This window comes from Neofelis nebulosa, chromosome 1 (assembly GCF_028018385.1).
Source record: "Neofelis nebulosa isolate mNeoNeb1 chromosome 1, mNeoNeb1.pri, whole genome shotgun sequence".
Taxonomy (NCBI): domain Eukaryota; kingdom Metazoa; phylum Chordata; class Mammalia; order Carnivora; family Felidae; genus Neofelis; species Neofelis nebulosa.
Window position 1 is genome coordinate 190,600,838 of NC_080782.1, and position 22,053 is coordinate 190,622,890.

General features: G+C 35.5%; 1 protein-coding gene across 19 annotated transcripts in view; it reads left to right on the forward strand.

The window, feature by feature from the left end:
• Positions 1–22,053, forward strand: part of RBM26 (RNA binding motif protein 26) — an 86,404-nt gene that overhangs the window by 23,445 nt on the left and 40,906 nt on the right. For 11 of the 19 annotated variants that reach the window (XM_058682247.1, XM_058682217.1, XM_058682228.1 and 8 more), the window contains exons 2-11: positions 6,754–6,872; positions 7,742–7,878; positions 10,166–10,254; positions 10,927–11,144; positions 12,843–13,103; positions 13,869–14,108; positions 14,531–14,701; positions 15,066–15,221; positions 20,103–20,214; positions 21,310–21,469. In XM_058682247.1, the coding sequence (XP_058538230.1) occupies positions 6,754–6,872; positions 7,742–7,878; positions 10,166–10,254; positions 10,927–11,144; positions 12,843–13,103; positions 13,869–14,108; positions 14,531–14,701; positions 15,066–15,221; positions 20,103–20,214; positions 21,310–21,469 (1,663 nt within the window). The remainder of the gene's footprint in view (positions 1–6,753; positions 6,873–7,741; positions 7,879–10,165; positions 10,255–10,926; positions 11,145–12,842; positions 13,104–13,868; positions 14,109–14,530; positions 14,702–15,065; positions 15,222–20,102; positions 20,215–21,309; positions 21,470–22,053) is intronic. The other 8 variants (XM_058682256.1, XM_058682260.1, XM_058682253.1 and 5 more) reach the window with 3 other exon arrangements.

Consider the following 22,053-nt stretch of genomic DNA (forward strand, 5'->3'; position numbering starts at 1 on the left):
GATTTCTAAATGATAATCCTAAGCATAGAATAATAGAACTATGACTTTGATGCAAATTAGATATTTTTCTTGAATATAAAGTGAAAATTTGGTAGGAACAGATGTGGGTGTATATCCGTGTTCTAAAGTTACTGAGTTAACATATTTAAATTTAATTTTTAATTTCCACTGCCACCGCCAGCTACACCTTCTCAAGATTACCGAAAATGGAAGCTTGGGTTCAGTTCCTTCATTTATCTTCCACTGAGTTTCTAAAGCCTTGCTTGAGAAACTTGAGTAAAACAAAACAAACTTCTTTTTGAAAAAATGTACTAGAAGGGTACCTTTTTTAATTTTAATGTGCCATTACTATTTTGAAACTCCTAAATTAAAAGGTAAAAACTAATATGAAAAGTGTGTTAGGAGGATTAATTTACAATCATTGTAACTAGGGGCAATTTGATTCATGCTGTTTAAAGTATTACTTAATAAAAGTCTCTTCCTTTGGGGTATTTTATTACTTTTTTTAGTGTTTATTTTGAGAGAGAGTGAGCCTGTGCCCACAGGAGAGGGGCAGAAAGAGGGAGAGAGAGAATCTCAAGCAGGCTCCATGCCCAGCACAGAGCCTGACATGGGGCTCCATCCTACAAGTCATGAGATCATGCTGAGCCAAAACCAAGTGTTGGGATGCTCAACTAACTGAGCCACTCAGGCGCCCCTGGGAGATTTTATTTTGGCATTTGACTTTCTGCATTGCTTTGGCTTCTCCAACTTACTTAGTGTATGTACTTCCCTCCCCAGATACTGTTGGAAGAGAATGACCTTAGATGGTCACCCGTGCTAATGCTTTTCACTATTATTACTCTATCCTTAACATAAATTCAAAGATTGTTAAAATTTTACTTTTATGTCTTTACAATTTTTGGTTTAAATGACTTCATAGTGATTTGGACTTTTAATTTGTCAAAGCTCACTGAAACAGTTAATTTTAAATCTTTATAGGAGAGGTTAGAAATCCAGCTGTTCATGAATGCTGTCTTTGCTCCATTCCACTAGACTTCTGTGCCTAAGTGTCAAATAAGCATCCACTCCAGGCCTTTTCTCTTGAGTTCCCTTGGTCTAGGCTGTCCTTTTTCCAGATAGCCCAAAGCTGGTTTGTACTCCATTTTGATCCCTGTTTAGATTCAGTTTAATGTTATTTCATCAGGGTCCTTCCCTGATGATCTTATCTAATATGTATTCATTCATTCCTCTCCTCTTTCCTGTTTCTTCCTCCTTCCTTTGCTTCATTACTTTTACTCTGTTTTATCCCCACGCTTTACATTATTTTTCCTCAGAGCACTTGTCTACATGACAGTATGTTGTGTAGATCTATGTGTGTATTGTGTCTCCTCGCTATACCCCTAATGTAAATTCTGTGAGAACAGGAACTTAAGTTTTTTCAAAGTTGTATCCTCAAGATCTAGGATAGCACCTTACGTAGTACGTGCTTAAATATTTTCAAAAGATGAATGTGATATTTGGAAGATAATCAGTAAATCATGTTATTTTCAGTACTTTATGAAGATGAAAAAGAAAGGATCCCTGAGAAAAGTGAGCGGTTGATCTAGTGAGATAGATTTGAATATATTTTCTTTCTCTGTCTCAGTATTTTGTTTTAGATGCTGTATTAGGCCCAGAGGCTACATATGTGAGTAAGACGTTTTATTTCTGGGTTTTCGTATGTTTTTGGTAAAATTCTCATATAATAGTGTCTATTTTATTTATAATGCCAGGTAACTTAATTTTTCTTATTACTAATATTTACAAGTCCATAATTATAAACAATACTGTATTATCTTATATTTCATATATCTGCATGAACAAAATTAAACCTAAGGGATTAAACTCTTACAGTTTTGTGAGCGATTTACCATCCATTCCAGTGCTTATCTGCCAGGGGCTGTTCAGCTTATGCTCAAAACCATTCTGATGATGGAAAACTCCCTTTCTTCTAAGCAGTTTATTCTGCCTTTGGGAGGCCTCTGGTTATTAAAAAAAGTTCATCTCTATTTTAAGCCAAAATCTGTTGCTTCCACTTACTGGTTCTAATTATATCCCATGGAGGATGTATTGAATAAGTGTAATCTTTTTTGTGATAGCCCTTCAATTATTTGAAAACCCACCAAGTTTTCTCTGACATTTCAATTTTCCAGGCTGAGAATCCCTAGTAAGCTATCTGATAATGATACTCATTTACTACTCTGGTCATTTCCCAGGAATCCGTTTGAGTTTGCTTATGTAGTTATAAAAGGTGGTACCTAGAAATGAAAGCTTTGGCTCTCTTTACTGTATAGGAGAGCTGCACTGTCCTCTTTAGTACTTAGTTTTTTATTTTATTGCATCTTTATGATTTAAGTTTTTCCCCAACCACTTCACACTTTGTCTCATATGACTTAATAACTAAAATACCTAGTTGTTCCTCTTCCACTCCATCTTTCACAAGTGCTGTTGGCAAATCGTGTCTTATGCCTGCTTTATTTTGTAGTTTATGGTTTCTTTGTGTTTTGCCCACCCAGCCCTCTTCAACCCCCAACACACACACACACACACACACACACACACACACACAGGCACAAGGGTAATTGGAGTTGGGGCACTCTGTGGTTAATTTGATGTTTTATTGGCAGATTATGTACTTGCTTGGTTGAGAAGTACTTAATGGAACTTAGATTCAGGGAATTTGGCCTGTTTTCTAAGATAGGGATGAAGTTGGTCACTAAGTGTTCTTTGTATTGAAACTATTTTCAAAATCTGTTCTTTCTTTCGCTGTCTCTGGTGTGAAAGGAGATTTCAGTCTCACTTTTCTTTCACTGTTTCTAGAATGCTAGTAACATAGCATAGGGCAAAGTCTAGCTCTGACAAGATATATTCATTCAGTCTACAAATCTCTCATCAACAGTGGCAACTGGTGCAGTAAAGTACCACATGAACAATCTTGCTTGCCATGGAGACTTTTTTAAATAGCCCCTTACTATTTTAATATGATTTTCTTTGGTTAGGTGATTTAAACGTTTTTACTGCATTAATTTTGCATAGCAGGTTATTGCAAGGTGTTCAGGTAATGTAGCATTGGCACATTTAATTAAGATAGAAAAGAGAGCACATATTTTGCCTTTTCTTCTTGATTTATGACATTGTGGCATATTACTTCGTAGTTCAGATTTTTTTACTGAGCTGTAATTTTCAAGTACATACCTTTTTTATTTTTAAAAATAAATATGAAATCTTACAAGATTTAAGAAAAACTGCCTCTCAACTATAAATTTACCCATTTTTCTGTTAAATGTGAAATTATAAACCTTGCTTCTACCATATAATTTACAGTCTAACAGAATTTAAAAAGTAATTTGCCCTTTCAGACAATTTCAAGCATTTAGAATATTTGTGTATGGTAGTTAATTTTCTGTGGTGGTTGTTATTTTTATTGGTTTTTGATTTGATTCAGTTGCTTCCTGTAGAAGATGTTGTAACCATTGTTCAGAAATGATTCCGTCCTGCTGTTTTATAAAATTATAGTCTGTAAACCATAATATTACAGAAATCGCAAGGGTTTTTTTTTTTTTCTAGATTTTTAGCTGGTAAAATTTTAATTGACTTACAGTGTCCTGTTTAGAAAAATAATGCAGCAACGATGAGATAGATTTGGTGTTTAGTTAAGAGAAATATAAACTCACAGTTAAGTCATTAGAAAAGCCATTACTAAGTTGAAAATTCACCACAACAGTCAGACCAGTGTTGAATTAAATTGTAGCATTTGGACTCAGTGTAGAGAGTCTGAATTGGTTTATTAACAGCAGTGCAATAAAACAGTATAACACAGTGATAGTATTATGTATCACAGTGATTTCCAACAAATTGAAGTTTGTTTAGCTTGATGTCTGGTTAAGTAAGTGTTTAGTCGACTGTGTTTATTCAGGTTACCTAACATGAATAGGTATTGTTTCAGGGTCTCTCATGCAGTATTACCAGATTGCTGGATCTAAGTAAAGCTGTAGGTACATCATGAGATTATATTTGTCCCATTTCTTCATGCTTATTTTTATCACAGATGTAAATATTTCTATGCCCATTATGATAAAACATGAAAAAAAATTGCCATAAATCATTTTGTCTCTTTTCTTTAAAGTGTGGGTTTAAGTACGTATATTGGAATAAATTTCAAAGGAAAAGTCTTAAAAAATTTTTTTCATGTACCGTTGGAACAGATTTCTTTTTTATTCTTGTTTAGGTAATAGCCCATTTCAAGTCTTTGTAAATAAATGGAAATAGACCTATGAGGAAAGTTGACTTATGATTACTAACAAATTACCCTGAAACTTAATTTAGTAGCACAGCAGACATTTATCACCTCATAACCTTTATCATTCCTGTGTCAGGAATTTAGAAGCAGGTTAGCTGAGTATTTCTGCCTTGGAATCATGAGATTGCAGTTAAGCTGTCGATCAGTTCTGTAGTCTTCTCAAGGTTCTACTGAGACTGTAGAATCGGCTTCCAAGCTCACTCAAATGTGGTTATTGGCAAGAGACTCAGTCGTCTGGTTGTTGGCTAGAGCTCTAGCCAACAGAGCTCTCATTTCATTGCCACATGGTGCTTTCCATAAGGCTACTTGAGTGTCCTTGGAACATGGCAGCTGATTTCTCTAGAAGTGAATCCAGAAAGAGAGCATTCTTCTGCTGTTCTGTTAAGTACCTAAATTGAGCCCTCTCTCAAAGGGTGGGGGAATCAGGCTGTACCTTCTGAAGGGAAGAGTGAAGAATTTGAAGACATACTTAATTATCACAGCAATGTAGACTAGGAAGTCTTACAGTATATGATAAATGCTATATACTATTTTCTCAATAGAGTAGTTGTCAATTCTGACACTGTATTAGACTTAACCTGTGCAGCCTTTATGAAACATTGAAGCAAAACATAGATGGTTGTATTAGGCCTGTTGATTGACTTGCATTCAGGTTTTTCCATAGGTGTTTCTATTGTACAACCAAAGCTGTTCACTGCCTTTTTTTAAGATGTACTTTTTGATTCAGTGACAGGTTATCGCTATACTTTTGTAGAACTGTTACAGAATAGAGCTAAATACATACAGTATGTACCGTTCATAGCACAAACTAGATTAGTAGATATTAATGCTTGGCTATTGCTAGTATTTTATTGTTATTCACCCTGACTTGTAAAATGGTCATTAATTAAATAGGTAACAATCTTAGCTTAGTTGAAAAAGAGTTATCTGACTTTTTGTTGGGGTGGGCATGGCCCAGGCATCAAAAACTTTCTCCCCTCACTCTGTTCCTCCTTCACTTGTCCCCGCTACCTGCTCCCCCCACTCAAAAAAAAAAAAAAAAAAGAAAAAGAAAAAGAAAAAAACAACCAATAACCATAATTATTTGTTTATACTTTCACATATTTGTTACTCAGACATAAGCCAATCCAAATATATAATTTCTTCTCTTTTTCCCACACAAATGGTAACATACCTGGTTTTCTCTACCTTTTTAAACTTGCCTCTTAAACTTAACAAATTCATAGGGAACATTTCTGTAGTAGGAAAACTTCTTCATTCTTTTTTGCATTTTTTTGGTGTATCCCATTCCTTGTGTAGATTTACTATACTATAATTGCTTTTTCCAGTCCTCTGTAAATGGACATTTGCATTTTTATTTTCAATCAGTGTGACAGTGAATGACTTGTCCATGTGTCATTTTGAGTATGTAAGTATGTCTGCGAGGCAACTTCAGAGAAGTAGAACTGCTGTCCGTTGTACTTGTGATTGTAAGCTGCCATACCTTAGGGGCTGCTGCTTTCCTCACAGCAGCCACGGTGTTTGAGAAAAACTGCTTGTATGCTCATAGTCTTATCTCCAGAATATATTTTCATATTTTTTAGATTTTTGCCAATTTTATAACCAAAAAATAGTATTTCAGTATAGCTTAAGTTTGAATTTCTCTTATGGATGAGGGTGTATTTTTACTCATATTCAGACTGACTTTTCTTTTTCTGTTCAGCATCTATTTGTATTCTTTGTCTTTTTTCTTTTATGGTTTTGGTCTTACTAATTGATAGAAACTCTGCATATTAGGAGAATTCACCTTTTGCAAAAAACCATTTGAGCTTTTTTTATTTGTCTTTTGACTCTTCATTCTGAAGTTTTGCCCTTTTTTTGTACAATCAAATTACTCTTGTGATAACTTGCCATAACTCAAAAAGTCTTCATTACTCCAGAGTTCTAAAGTAACTGTCTTATTTTTTTCCGGATACTTTAATGCCCTTTATAAAAGCTAAAGTTTCTGTTGTTAATGTACTATGCAGTGGGTTTTCAGGTTTTATTTTAGTGCCCTCTCTGTCTGGATTTTCTTAGCTAATTTAGTTATTGGGATGGAGGGGAAGCCTTTTTGGATTTTTATTGGTGCCACACTAATACTACGTTTTTGATGTTTTGATAGTGTTTTTACTTTGTTAAAACTTTTCTTTTAAATAATAGTAAAGCCTGCTGAGTTTTTAATACATATGTTAGTATATATGTGGAAGGATACTGAGTAATGGCCGCATATATCATGTAAAATACATTCCTATAAGAGAGAACTTCGATTTCTTCATTGCTTTATGGGCTAGGTGCTTTTTACATATATTAACTCACTTAACTACCATACTGACTGAGTCAGTTTTATAACTGGAGTTTTTAGAATGTGTAATTGCTTATGGCTAAATTTCCTTCAACATTGTTTTTTTCTTCAGCTGTGATGCAGATCCATCAGCCCTAGCAAAATATGTTCTCGCTTTGGTAAAGAAAGATAAAAGTGAAAAAGAGTTAAAGGCATTATGTATTGATCAACTGGATGTATTTCTTCAAAAAGGTAAAAAAAATCTTTGGTTTAAAAATACTAGTTTATTTCAATAAATCATTTAAAGGAAGATTTTCCACAATATGAAAGAAACTCAGAGAATAGGCTCTAATTGTCATAAACAGTATTATTACTGATGTTAGCCATATATGGAAGCTTTTTTTCCCTTAACATCTTTATTCTCTTTTTTAAAGCATGCTGATACTTTTCCTTAAAAGATTAAATGATTGAATGCTTGTTTATTTAAAAATAGTACTGCTTAAGAAACTGCTTTGAGGGGCGCCTGGGTGGCGCAGTCGGTTAAGCGTCCGACTTCAGCCAGGTCACGATCTCGCGGTCCGTGAGTTCGAGCCCCGCGTCAGGCTCTGGGCTGATGGCTCAGAGCCTGGAGCCTGTTTCCGATTCTGTGTCTCCCTCTCTCTCTGCCCCTCCCCCATTCATGCTCTGTCTCTCTCTGTCCCAAAAATAAATAAAAAACGTTGAAAAAAATAAAAAAAAAAATAAAAAAAAAAAAAAAGAAACTGCTTTGAATGTTGTCTAGATAGTGCTTCTAACTTTTTTCATGTTGCCACCATCTAGATAATGATGATATTTATGTTTGGCACACAGGGCATGGGGTACATGGAGACAAGTCATGGCTGGAAGCAACTGGCCTAGAAGCCCTGGCCATCCTAGTCCCTCTACCCTGAAATTGAATGGATTAGTATTACCATAGGATTTGTGCCATGGCACACTGGTTGGAAAGCTCTTGGTGTTATATTGTTCTAGATTTATAAAAGTCAGTGTATATTTCATCATATTGAACTCTGATGTGTAGAGGGGAAGAATTGATGTCTTAGCAAATCTCTTTAATCTGTGGTTTTTTTTGGGTTTATTTGTAGAGACACAGATATTTGTGGAAAAACTTTTTGATGCTGTGAATACAAAGAGTTATCTACCTCCTCCAGAGCAGCCATCATCAGGAAGCTTAAAGGTAGAGTTTTTTCAGCACCAAGAAAAAGATATAAAAAAAGAAGAGGTAAGGATTTGTGTTAAACCTTGGATGTTCTTTAAAAGCATATAAGGAATTAGGGGTGCCTGGGTGGCTTAGTTGGTTAAATGTCCGACTTCGACTCAGGTCATGACCTTATGGTTCATGAACAAGTTTGAACCTTTCATCGGGTTCTGTGCTGACTGCTCAGAGCCTGGAGCCAACTTTAGATTCTTTGTCTCCCTGTCTCTCTCTCTCTGCTCCTCCCCCCACTCATGGTCTGTCTGTCTGTCTCTCTCTCTCTCTCTCTCAAAAATAAACATTAAAAAAATTTTTTTTAACATACATGGAATAATTAAACTGAATTTTACTTTTTGTATTTGTATCGAGATTTCTCAAGAACATCCCTTGGAGCAGTCATAGGATTTAGCCTGTTGTCATACTCATGGCTGTGATTTCTTACAGCAGAATCAGCATAGGGAAAAGGAAAAAGTGGGTGTTGCAAAGTCTGGGGGAAAATAGGCACAAGCTTCCATAGGCTTCTCCCAGTGGAATCACAGAACATCTTAACAAGTAGTTCAACACATGTGAACCAGGGAAGCTCTTAGCGACTCAGTGTCCAGGGTTTCAATTTAGGGCTGGTCACACATGAACCTTCGGCCTAATATGTACCAACATTTCAAACTCCCAGAGGAGAGCATGTGTTCAGCCTAAAACCATATTGTTTACACAAACAATTCAGGCATATAGTGAGCTATTATTGTCGGGGAATGATGGGAACCCTTCAGAAATCAAAGTTCACAGATGCAAGCCAAGAGCTTATCTTACAAGAAGCAGGCCTTTCTGAGGCTAACAGTCTCAGGTTTACTTTTAACTCTCTTATGCATAGTATCTTACACTATGGACTTGCATTAAAAAAGGCTTTTAAGCAGTGTTTCTCGAAGTTTGGCCTAGTGATAGGATTTCCATTTTTCATCCAACATAGAACACTTTTGACAGTGAGAGGCTCCTCCCAGAGGGATATCGGAACAACTGGCATAAATGGACACAGTTATATTATCCTGTAGACTGCCTGCATCAGAATATCTTAGACTTCTTGTTAAAAATGGAAAACCTTGATGGGGCGCCTGGGTGGCGCAGTCGGTTAAGCGTCCGACTTCAGCCAGGTCACGATCTCGCGGTCCGGTCCGTGAGTTCGAGCCCCGCGTCAGGCTCTGGGCTGATGGCTCGGAGCCTGGAGCCTGCTTCCGATTCTGTGTCTCCCTCTCTCTCTGCCTCTCCCCCGTTCATGCTCTGTCTCTCTCTGTCCCCAAAATAAATAAAAAACGTTGAAAAAAAAATTTAAAAAAAAAAAAAATGGAAAACCTTGAGCCCTGTCATATTTACAGAAGCCACATGTTCAATATTTCCTCTATTTGTTTATCCTCTAAATCCTGTTTTTCCTGGTAACACCTGTTAATGTCCTATGTAACCTGTGTTCTAGACAGTACAGCATGGAAAATTCTGGCCTCAGAAAAGTAGCATTGGTAAAGGGAATATTTTCCAGGGGTGCTTTCTATTAATAATGTAATATGAATGGAGGCCCCTTGTAGAAAGGAGGAATATATAGTTGCTGTATTGCTATGAGAAACTTGAAGAACTGTTTCACCTTATTTATTGTTTTTTCATATGTCTCTATTTCTGACTTGGTTAGTTTTTTGTTTATTTTTGAAAAAAAATTTTTTTAATTGTTTTAAATGTTTATTTACTTTTGAGAGAGAGAGAGCGCACACGCACACACAAGTGGGGGGAGGGACAGAAAGAGATAAGGAGACACGGAATCCGAAGTAGGCTCCAGGCTCTGAGTTGTCAGCACAGAGCCCAACGCGGGGTTCAAACTCAGGAACTGTGAGATCATGATCTGAGCAGAAGTCAGACGCTTAACCAAATGAGCCACCTAGCTGCCCTTTGACTTGGTTAGTTCTAATGCATTCTCCTATATTAATGTGTTTGGTGCCAGACCAAATTCATGAAACCAAAACATGAATGTATGTTGGAATTTTGAAAGAAGGAATAAAAGTGGCTTTAGACTAATGTTAAAATGAGAACACTTGTCTAAATGTTTTTTCACAGCTGTTACTATCTAAGATAAACATTTTTGAGTCTTGTTTGAATTTACTTTAACTTTCAACAAGCCTTTTTTCTATTGTTAAATGAAATGATTGTACTCGAAATATATATTTTTAATGCTTTTAGAAGAAAACACTTTTCTGGTTTAATATCAGTTAAGTCACTGAAATAGTAATATGGCAAGGAATAACTTGCTAAACTTAGCAAATTTTTCTTTGTATATCAGATCACAAAGGAGGAAGAGCGAGAGAAGAAGTTTTCCAGAAGGCTAAATCATAGTCCTCCCCAGTCAAGTTCCCGATACAGAGAAAATAGGTGATCGATTTATTGAACCATGTTCACTGTTCAGACATTGGATATCTTTTATGTGAATGCTTAGACTGATTATCTTTTGTTTAGGGGCAAGTAGTGTGTACTCTTCTATTGGTCTAGGACAGTGCAACTCAGTCCTTTCTTACCAAGAGTATTTGTGTCAGATTTGTAGGTTCTGGAAGTGATGTTTAGAAAAGTGCTTGGCATGCATTAATTATTGCTATTGTTTTTATTTCCATCTTCAAATTCCAGTGAAATCTTAGTGTGAGAATGTTTTTTGCATGAATTTTTCCCTTTAGTGTGAATAAATTATTTTTCCCCACTAAGGCTTCAAAAGCATTTAGAGGCCAATTATATGTGATACATGCCTGTGAGTATGAGTTATATGTACAAGATCGTATGTTCTATACGACATGATGTGCAGATGCTAAGTGTAAAAATGTCTTTGTGTATAAGACAGAGGACTGAGTTATTTGGGAGGTTTTTTTTCCTTTAAAGTGTTTTAGAGTTCTTGAGCAGATCATGTTCAGTTTTTTCAGTTTGAGTTTCCTATATTTGCGGTGGGTTAAAGAATCATAACATTATAAGAATTAAATAATACTTTTGCATTTAATGATTCTTTTCCTGTATCCACTTAAAAATTATTTTCCTAAAAGTGATCATTTATTTCTTTAGAAGTCGTGATGAGAGGAAAAAAGATGATCGTTCTCGCAAAAGAGATTATGATCGAAACCCTCCTCGAAGAGATTCATACAGAGATCGGTACAATAGAAGACGAGGCCGAAGTCGCAGTTACAGCAGGAGTCGGAGTCGAAGTTGGAGTAAAGAGAGACTTCGTGACAGGGACAGGGATAGAAGTAGGACTAGAAGCAGAAGCAGAACACGAAGCCGGGGTAAATAATTCATATATATGTATGTTCTGATTAGCATTCTTCTGTTGTGAAAAAACTGTATTTGAGTTTTAATTTTTGTTAGTGTTGTCTTCATTTTTTCCATTTTGATGTATTTTGTGGTCCAAGTAAATGCTTTTTTAAAAATTTCTTCTAAAATTTTTATTTCATGCACATTTTAACCACAGTGAATCACCACTGCATGCCTTTCAGAATGACTGAAAGTGAAAAGGCTGACTCTATCTAGTATTAGTAATGATGGAGATAAACTGAACTCTTTGGAACATACTTTCATAGTATCTTAAAAATTAAATCTATACATACTGAATGACCCAGCTGTCCTAACGCCTGAGTATTTATGTAAGAGAAACAGAAGTGTATTTCTACAGAGACTGTACATGAGTGATCATGGTACGTTTGTTTGCAGTAGCCAAACACTAGAAACAACTCAGATGTCATGTGAATGGATAAACTGATGCATCCGTACAGTGGATGAAAAGAACAGAACTTTGGATAATGTGTGTGACACAAGGATGGATCTCAAAATAATACTGCTGAGTGAAAGAAGCTAGATAAGAAAGAATATATATATAAAATTTTAGAAAATGCAAATTAATCTATGGTGATAGGAAACAAATCCGTGGTCACCTGGCATGGAGTAAAGGACAGATGACTTATTAAGGAGCAAAGGGTACTTTTGGGGGGTGATGATTATGTATTAGTGTGTATATTATTTTGGTTACGGTGTTTGGTTTCACATGTGTATACATAGATAAAATTCATTAAATTGTATAAACGTATTCAGTTTATACCTTAAAATTAAGAAAACAATTAAATTTCTCATTTCAGATGTGTGTATTTGCAAGAGCATGTCATTTCCAACATGTATAATTTTTCTTCCAGTGTGTGTTATTGAAAGGAAGAAACCAAAGGAGATAAAAACAACTAAAACACCTTCAAATAAAACACCTTTACTCAAGCTTAGATTTTTTGCTACTCTTTGGGCCTGTATTGTACAGTCACCTTTAGTTATTGGGAAACAATTTTTATTTCTATTATACCAAGTCTGCGTATAAGCTTTATACTTCTCTGTTACTTTTTTCTTAGTGTTTTCCTCCTCTGTGATCTAGGTGTACTAGGCCTTTCCACATAGCGCTTTATGTAACTAGTCTCCTTAATCCTTTTCTCTTTCCTTGGGACCATAGACAGCCTAGCTAATGTTTTTGTTCATGTTTAATATGAACTTTTTTTCCTTCCTCTTTGCTCATCCATTTCTATCTTCAATAAATAGCTTTCACCATTAATATTATTAATAATGTATGGTATTTATTAAAAAGGCATGCTAGGAACTTTAGGTAGATGACAAATGTTCATCACAGAGAAAATAACCATATTTTAGTTTATGTTTTGTGGGCTGAAGTTATGCATACTAAGATTGTAGTGAAGAAAATCTCTTTTCTGTAAACAGAAAAAATGTTCATTAAGTGTAGCAACATATGTAATTTTATAGTATAGGTCATATTGAAAAGAAACCGCTGATCTTGGAACATTGTATATTCATTTAGTAGTTTTCAAAAGAAAAGGAGGACTGTGTAAAATATGAACATTTTTTTCTGTTCAGCAAAATTACCACTGTTTTGTAGATCTGGGACTTCTTTTTAATAGAGTATAATTTTATAAGTCATTTATATTTTGTTGCAGAAAGGGATCTAGTAAAACCTAAATACGACCTGGATAGAACAGATCCACTAGAAAACAATTATACTCCAGTCTCTTCGGTACCCAATATATCATCTGGTCACTACCCTGTACCTACTTTGAGCAGCACTATTACAGTAATTGCTCCTACTCATCATGGTAATAACACTACCGAAAGTTGGTCTGAATTTCATGAAGACCAAGTGGACCATAACTCATATGTAAGACCACCCATGCCAAAGAAACGGTGTAGAGACTATGATGGTAAGTCTGTCTAATGTTTCATGACGTACTGAGTCAGTATTTCCAGTTGACAGCATTCCATGAGTCTAGATTTTATAGTTACTCAAAGATAATTAATGTATTGGAAATGGTGGTAAATTAGTCTTAGCACTTCTTGAATTCCTCATATTATTTAAACCTTCATTAGTCACCACTGACTGTTGTATACCAATTTAAAGATATTGCTTATTTACACATAAATCTTAATAGATTTTTGAAGTTTACCAAACAAAAATATTTACTGAGTTATTTGAGAATCTGCTACTGAAACATTCTTGACAAAACTTACTTCTTTAGAAGTAAATAGTTATTGGCATGTAAGCAGAACCTAGACATGTGACTCAACTGTATAAGAATTTTATTAATGAAGACTCTTAAAGTTTTACTGTAAAAGTTTTATAATTTGTATTAAGGCTGTAGTTGCAATAGTCTTAAAGTTTTTGGTGAGATTTAAATGAAGTATTTCTAGTGACAAAAAGTATATATACTATAATATGTGTATTATGTTATAAAAGTTATATATTATGTCTTGCTAAGTAGATTTATTTTAATTTGGTGATGTATTTTTTAATGTGTGTGTTAGCTATATTATCTACTTCAAAATTATATTACTGGAAATTAGCTCTTATATAGTTAAACTGGCCCAATGTTAAAATTTTTTTATTTTTAAAAGTCTTGCCTTTGATAACTTATAGAAAATTTATATATCCAGCACTTAACCATATTTTTAATTATTCTTCCTTACAGAAAAAGGTTTCTGTATGAGAGGAGACATGTGCCCTTTTGACCACGGAAGTGACCCCGTAGTTGTAGAAGATGTGAATCTTCCTGGCATGCTGCCTTTCCCAGCACAGCCTCCAGTTGTTGAAGGACCACCTCCTCCTGGACTTCCCCCACCTCCACCAATTCTTACACCCCCACCTGTGAATCTGAGACCCCCAGTGCCACCACCAGGCCCATTACCACCCAGCCTTCCACCTGTCACAGGTAAGTAACTACATTTGCTTGCTGGTGCCTAATATCTGTCTCTTCATAGTCTTTACAAAGTTAATGGTTTGATGCTTGCTTTTGTTAAAAATATCTAAAGTAATCCTATAGTTGCCTGCTAAAAACTAAGAGCAAGGTACTCTTATACTCTTGACTTCGCAGGCTTTGCCAGACCTATGGTTTACTGTGGTTTGGAGTGGCCCTGACTTAATGCACGTCCCTGATAAATCCCAGCTGCCAGTAGTCCTTTATATAAAGCTTCTGAGACAAACCTGTTTTTGGTATACATTAACAGGATATCTTACCTTAGAAAACTAATACAGTTGTAAGAACTTGGGAGTTTGTAGATATTATAATTGTGCTGATAAATGAGAATATCATGTTTGGATATATAGTAACTTATTTTATTTGTTTGCTTTCAGATGATATTTCTTATTCTTTGGTTTTGACAGGACCACCACCTCCACTTCCTCCTTTGCAGCCATCTGGCATGGATGCTCCCCCAAACTCTGCAACCAGTTCTGTTCCTACCGTAGTAACGACTGGCATCCATCACCAGCCTCCTCCTGCTCCACCCTCTCTTTTTACTGCAGGTGCAGTTTTGCCCCTCTTTGTATTCATAATGTAATGAAGTTTTAGAGCAGAGTTTTAGGTAGGAATATAAAAACGTCTAGAGACTGACTAGCTCTATTAGGTTTATTTTTCTCACTAAAATCCTATAGAATAAGATGTAGATTAGCGAATGGATGTTAAATGCAAGTCCTCATTTATGATTTGTTTTAAAAACTAAGTTATATTTGGTTTAATAACATTTTCATTTTTATAAAACTAAATTTTCTTTTTAATGCATACAGCATGTTAGCTGTATATTAGAATATGTTGTGTAATGTACTTTTTTTTAATTATCAATGTAAAAATATTACCAAGTGGCGTTTTATAATTGTTTTTTAATTACAGTTTTTGTATTACCAGATACATATGACACAGACGGCTACAATCCTGAAGCCCCCAGCATAACAAACACTTCCAGACCTATGTATAGACACAGAGTGCACGCACAGAGGCCTAACTTGATAGGACTGACATCAGGGGATATGGATTTGCCACCCAGAGGTACCCCGGTTAATCTTCTCTTCTTATCATTTTCATATCATGAATGGCAAGACATTTGTAAAGAATGTGGTCTTGCATTTATTGGGGTTGAGAAAGGGATGGTGATTAAGTTTATTCCTCTGATGCTTTGGTCTCTCTTAAGAGAAAAGGTAGTGTGTGATTCTCTATTTCTGTTACTGTTGCCACTTTATTCTGCCACCTAAGGGGAAAGGAATTTCCCAAAACTACATATTTTCTAAGGTAGCTTTTTGGGGTATTTTCTATCATTTGCAGTCTTAATTGGTTCATTTAAACTCTTGAAAATAATGCTTAATTCCTGAAAATAGATATTTTTTTCATAGATTGGATAATGAAATCAGCTTTACAAACTTGTGGTTGATACGCATTTTACATATATTGAATTTGTTACGTTAAGCAAAAAGAATTATTTTTTAGGAAGTGACTCATTAGCTTCTAAAATTCTCTTACAGGAGACAGACTATATGATAAGATTTCTAAATGAGAGAAGACGATAAGAGTTTTGATGATAAAGTCAGAAGCTGGGGGGACCTATGTATAGACTGCTGGGAGCAAAACTGCTGTCCTGGGGGTGCAAACTGATAGGAAGGTTCAGAGGAGGGAGAGCACTGGTATTTGTTTGAAAGAGGGAGCGTTTGCTACAGATAGTATTTGACATCAGGGGATGAGGGATTGTTAGACATAATGGAAAATATTATGTAGGCCAATACTTACAGATCTTTTTCCTTAATTCAACTAATTTTTAAATCCCATTTTCTTTCTAGTCTTGCCTTGCTGTCTTTTTTTTCTAGTCAAAAAAAAAAAAAGTCATGCCTCATTAATCACAAATAAAATAACCCAACTTGTTAAATAACAGTCAATACCTAATGTGGTTTAGTAAGCTTGTGATTACTATACTTTGCATTTTTTGATTTGTTTGTTGAAGCTATTGGATTCTGAGCATCTAACTTCAGTGTTCAAAGCACTTTTTATAACAGAGATATGAGAAACATGGTAATTTATATCCAGTTTAATTTATATCATCTTTGACATCAGAGGAAAGCATTTCATGTGGATGCCACCTTTCCCTTCATACCTTTTAAATTCTCATTGAGGAATTCTAATAGCTATCATTAACAACAACTAGAGAAGAAAAGATTTTTTAACAGTTTTATGTAAGGGACATAAGATTTCTCATAAATGAAAGTTATAAGCCACTTAAGATTGTGGCTCTTTATCCCTCAAATCTCTTACTTGACTAGTTCAGAGAAAACCCTTTTTTTTTTTGGTCACTACTTAGCACGTATTTTCTTTTCATCATGCCAATCAACACTTCTTGCTCTTACTGGAACCTCCCACGTGAAGTCAGCTCTTACCTTGCTGCTTTGGAATGGCATAAATATATGCTACTACAGATCAGTCTTTACTAGACCCATTCCAATGCCAGGCAAACTTTTTTGTTGGTTATTAAGAAAAGGAAGAAGGACCACACTCCCTGCAAACAATCTTGCAACAATGTAGAAGTTGCACTGAGGGTAGTTTCAGCTCCACATGCTTGTAGTTACAAGTTACAGGAAGTGGCCCTGTTGAGAGAGAAATGTCTAGTATATATGGTTAGAAATTTAAATGCCTTTTCCTATAGAATCATTGTACATAGTGATTATTTTAGTACTGTTCTTCAGATACATCCCGTACTATTTTTGTGACCTGGTTTAGGAATATATTTTCCAGTAATAACATTGTTTCTCGGTACCACAGAACTGATTTAGCAGCCCATTTAAATTGAGTAGTACTTATACTTCTGTTTTCTCAACTGTTGTCATTCTTTCTCCCCCTAAGAAGTTTTCATCTTCTGCCTATTTGGTTTGAAATTTATTGTCCTGGATGCATAATTAAAAGTTTTTAATATTGTTTATTATATAATACTGTATGTACATTTCTTATAGTCTGTAGATGGCCTTAATTTAAATTTGTCACAGACTATTATGTGATAATTATATCACTATGTTTCATACTTTAAACTTATGAGGAATTCTCATTATTAAACAAATGAAAAAATATAGGTGCATTGATGCCTTAGAATTCCTAGTATAAAAGTGACCGAGGGGCTCTGAGAATTGTTCTTTTCAGATTTCTAAGGAGGTAGAGAATTTGATGGATGTTCCTTTCACTGGATATATATAGAAATAAGGGCTGAGTGGTTTTTCATTTGCTGTCAGCAAAAAAACCAATTCATTAAAAGGATATTGGGGCGAAAACTCAGTACATATAACTAATAGACATGTTTGCTAATTATATACCAAGAAGAATTTGCTTTTTTTTTTTTTTTTTTCCCTTCAACGTTTTTTATTTATTTTTGGGACAGAGAGAGACATAGCATGAACGGGGGAGGGGCAGAGAGAGAGGGAGACACAGAATCGGAAACAGGCTCCAGGCTCTGAGCCGTCAGCCCAGAGCCTGACGCGGGGCTCAAACTCACGGACCGTGAGATCGTGACCTGGCTGAAGTCGGATGCTTAACCGACTGCGCCACCCAGGCGCCCCGCTTTTGTTTTTTAACAGTCTTAAATAAATAACAATGGAAGAGAATCTGATAGAGAACATAGATGAGTTGGAACAAACACATCACAGTGACTGGGGGGAAAACTTACTACTGTCTCAGTGAACCTTCAAGTAAAGAACATAATAAAGTAAAAAAGGACATTTGATAGCTCAAAGACTTCAAAAAACCTAGTGAGCCAGGCTTGGGAGACAGGAGTAAGGTCAAAAATCCTGTTGCAGAGTCCTGCAAATCAAGATAGGAGAAGGTGATCAACAAAATTTAATACTCTTGAGAGGTCAAATAAGAGAAGGATTGGGATTTATTTATAAGCTTAAGCAACAAGTTAGGACATCAGGAAATTTAGGATGAACAAGTTAAGTTCAGTAATGGAAGCAGCTGCCAATTTCCAGAGGAAATTGGTGGTAGGGAAGCAAGTTAGCAAATGTAGACAGACACCTCTTAGGAAATAGCTGGTGGGGGGGGGCGGTGGGAGGGAGAGGGAGAGCGAGAGAGAGGGAGACACCTGTATCTGGAGAGGAAGTAGTTTTATGCAGTTTCTTTTAAAAATGGAGTAATTTGGGGGGCCTGGGTGGCTCAGTCGGTTGAACGTCCCAACTTCGGCTCAGGTCATGATCTCGCGGTTTGTAAGTTTGAGCCCCATGTTGGGCTCTGTGCTGAAAGCTCAGGGCCTGGAGCCTGCTTTGGATTCTGTGTCTCCCTCTCTCTCTGCTCCTCCCCTGCTCACACTCTGTCTCTCTCTCAAAAATAAATAAAGATTAAAGAAAAATAAATAAATAAATATGGAGTAATTTGAGCTTGCTTCAATTTTTTTTTTTTTTTTAATGTTTTTATTTATTTATGAGAGAGACAGAGACAGAATGCAAGTGGGTTAGGGGCAGAGAGAGAGGGAGACACAGAATCCAAAGAAGGCTCCAGGCTCTGAGCTGTTAGCACACAGCCCAGCGCAGGGCTCGAACTCATGAGCTGTGTGATCATGACCTGAGCCGAAGTCGGCCACTCAACCGACTGAGCCACCCAGGCGCCCCGAGCTTGCTTCAATGTTAATGGGAGGGAAGTGTCAGTTTAGAGGAAGAGGCTGAAGAGGGAGGAAAGCAGCAGAGCTGTGGGGCACTGATTTTGCCAGTTCTTTATGTAGGATAAATTTCTGGAAGGAGAATCCAGAAGCAGAAATCCAGTTAGTACAGTAGACTACGTGAAAAGTAATGCAAGTTTGTACTAAGATTGTCTCAGTGAGAAATTAGAGGAAATATATGCAAGATGAATTGAAGGGATATGGGCAGAGTCACAAATCAATATGATTGGGAGAATGTTAGTTTCATTGATAGTAATGTTTAACGAAGATTTTAAAACATACATTTGATATAAAGATAACTTGTATTTTGTATATACTGTAGTGAATTTTGAGAAACCTGTAGGATTTCCAGAAGATGGCTAAAGAAAACCAACAAATTAAAAATTTAGGACTTATTCTTAGAGCAGAGCTTGTGTGTGGTAGAAAGATTGATACGATCTTCTGTGTGGAGATCATAGTTGTAGCCATCCACGAGAGAGATTATGCTGAAAAATCCTCGGTTCCTTTGGTTAGCTATTTGTTCAGAAATACTAAGAATAGGATATATGCAATCAGTGTATCCATTATATTTTTCTGTGTGGATTAAGGTTTGCATGTTTTAAGCTTTAGGGTCATTTGGGAATAACAGGTTAAATGTACTGTGCTTGTCAAATTCCAACAAAGTAAATGTAAAGTGTTGAAAGTAGCAGATATATATAGCTCTTCCGCACTGTATTTCAATCTTGAATATTTACTTTTTAAAGTCAAGTATACTTTATGTTACTATGTTGATACTTAAATAGGCAACTCACTTCAGTCGCAACTCTGAGTTATCAGTTCTTAAAGAAAGGTCATTGGATTAATGTTAAAATTTGAATCTTTTAGGTTGTGCCTTTGATTTCAAAACTATGAACTCAAAGCCTCAAGATAGTTTATTTGTTGTTTATTTGTATATTTACTTATTTATGGCGAGGGTGATGGCAAATGGAAACAGTGATACGGATTTTACCCTCCACACCCTCAAAAAGTAGCTTACAAAGTCATATTTAATTTGACATGTAAGAATTACTGAGTCTTCTTTACTTACGTATGACATGAACTCAAAATAAGTTAAAATCCCTTAAATTACTATATGTGAACATACATTTAACTATTTCTTCTAAGAATGTATATTTGGACAAAAGCCAGAATTTTGTTTTCACTCTGCATTTAAGGAAATAGCTATGATAAACAGAAAATATTAATCTGTGCTCTCTTTTCTTTTCAAATAGAAAAGCCTCCTAATAAAAGCAGTATGAGGATAGTAGTGGATTCTGAATCAAGGAAAAGAACCATTGGTTCCGGGGAGCCTGGAGCTCCTACAAAGAAGACCTGGTTTGATAAGTAAGCTGGCAGGGAAAATTGAGGAATTTTATTATGCAGTGATTTTTAGAATACTGGAATATTATTATGACAGTATAGTATTCTCTTTTAAAATGAACGCTCTATAACTTTGTTCTATAGGCGATGCCACACTAGTGTGTACATTGATTTCCAAAAGTTTTTAAGTTAATTGGCACTTGGGAGGCATTTTCAAATGGAATCGGTGTGGTAGTTGAGGACACAGTTTTTCCTCTTTCTGTCATCCTGCATCTCCCCATAAAACACCCCTTCACTTAGAGATGTCACTGAAAACTACCTATATAAAGGATAGTCATGAGCCCATTAAGGAAAGAGGTTGGGTCTGGTTTGGGAGGAGGCTTTAGCATGTAGGCTGGTCCTGTTAAGAGCTAGAAAGTGATCTTTTGGGGAGCAGGGGAGGCTGGATAGACACAAATTGTCAGGGAAGGGCTTCAGAGAAAGAGGTAAGGAATCTGAATTTTGGGGTGCGTGTGATGATTCTCTTATGAATATTTGCAAGTTAAAGGAAAGGATCACACTTTCATACTTTAATATCATTTAATAATGGCTAATACCTAGTTCTGGCTCTGCCTGTAATTCTGTGATTTAAGGCAAGCAGTGTAACTTCCCTGGGCCACAGTTTTGTCCTTTATTCAATAGTCAAATTTATGGGCTATAGTTTTGACATTTTTTCTGAGTTGGAAAGTGGTTGAAACAGTCATTTCTTGTTTTTAATCAGTGTTTTAGAATAGGATACATTTCAGTAAGCTAGCTTTTGCAGAAGTACAACAAAAATTATATATGCAAATTTATTGAAAGAGGGTGCTGGATCTTTCCTGCTAAGAATTTTAAGTAGGAATGGATTTAAAGTGGAACATGATAAATGACAAGAACCCTTCTCATTTGGCTTCTATGAAAGATATATATACTACTAATGGAAATTTCAGTTTTTGGAAGAAATTTAAATTTTCTTTATCAACCAGTAATTTCAGTTTTGAAAAAAAAATTAAGCTTAAGTTGTAAAACCTAGTTAATTTGTACTTGATAGGGGTCAGGATTTACAAATGAATGTATTAATCAGCTTGATTTTTGTTACAGGCCAAATTTTAATAGAACAAACAGCCCAGGCTTCCAGAAAAAGGTTCAGTTTGGAAATGAAAATACCAAACTTGAACTTAGAAAAGTTCCTCCAGAATTAAATAATATCAGCAAACTTAATGAACATTTTAGTCGATTTGGAACCTTGGTTAACTTACAGGTAAGAGCTATGAAGTAATTTTGTGGTTTTTGCTTATTTTAGGAGGAAACTTAATACAGTAGAAGAATACTTTTATAAAGGAATATGGAAAATTTGCTTATGTTCTAAATTTGGAAAATTGGAAATGAAATGAAACTATATTTTTGAAATATTGTGTGATTTTGAGTAAGTTTTTTTACTTTCAAAAAGCAGGAGTTTGATCACATTTTATGTACTGTTTACCTGATAGAAGTTATCATAGAATTATAAAAACTTTAAATCGTCAAGCTAGGAAAATCTAGTCTTTATGGTAGTGTTCATTTCCTTAGTTTCTCCACATTATTACTGCAGAAAGTTTCAGTCTGATTATTTTTGCTGCCTGTATGTGTTGGGAAGCATGTAACAGATACCTTTGGGGACCAAATACCATGTAATCCATAATTAGTTTAAACATTTACTTTTTCCCCTATCACTTTTGAATGTCCTTCAAGATTAAATATCAATGTAATTTGTATTTGACTTCACCTAAAATCAGACCTTGGCTGGAGTGTATGTTAACTTGTAAGGTTATTCAGTATTAAGTTTACATTATTAGGTATACTGAA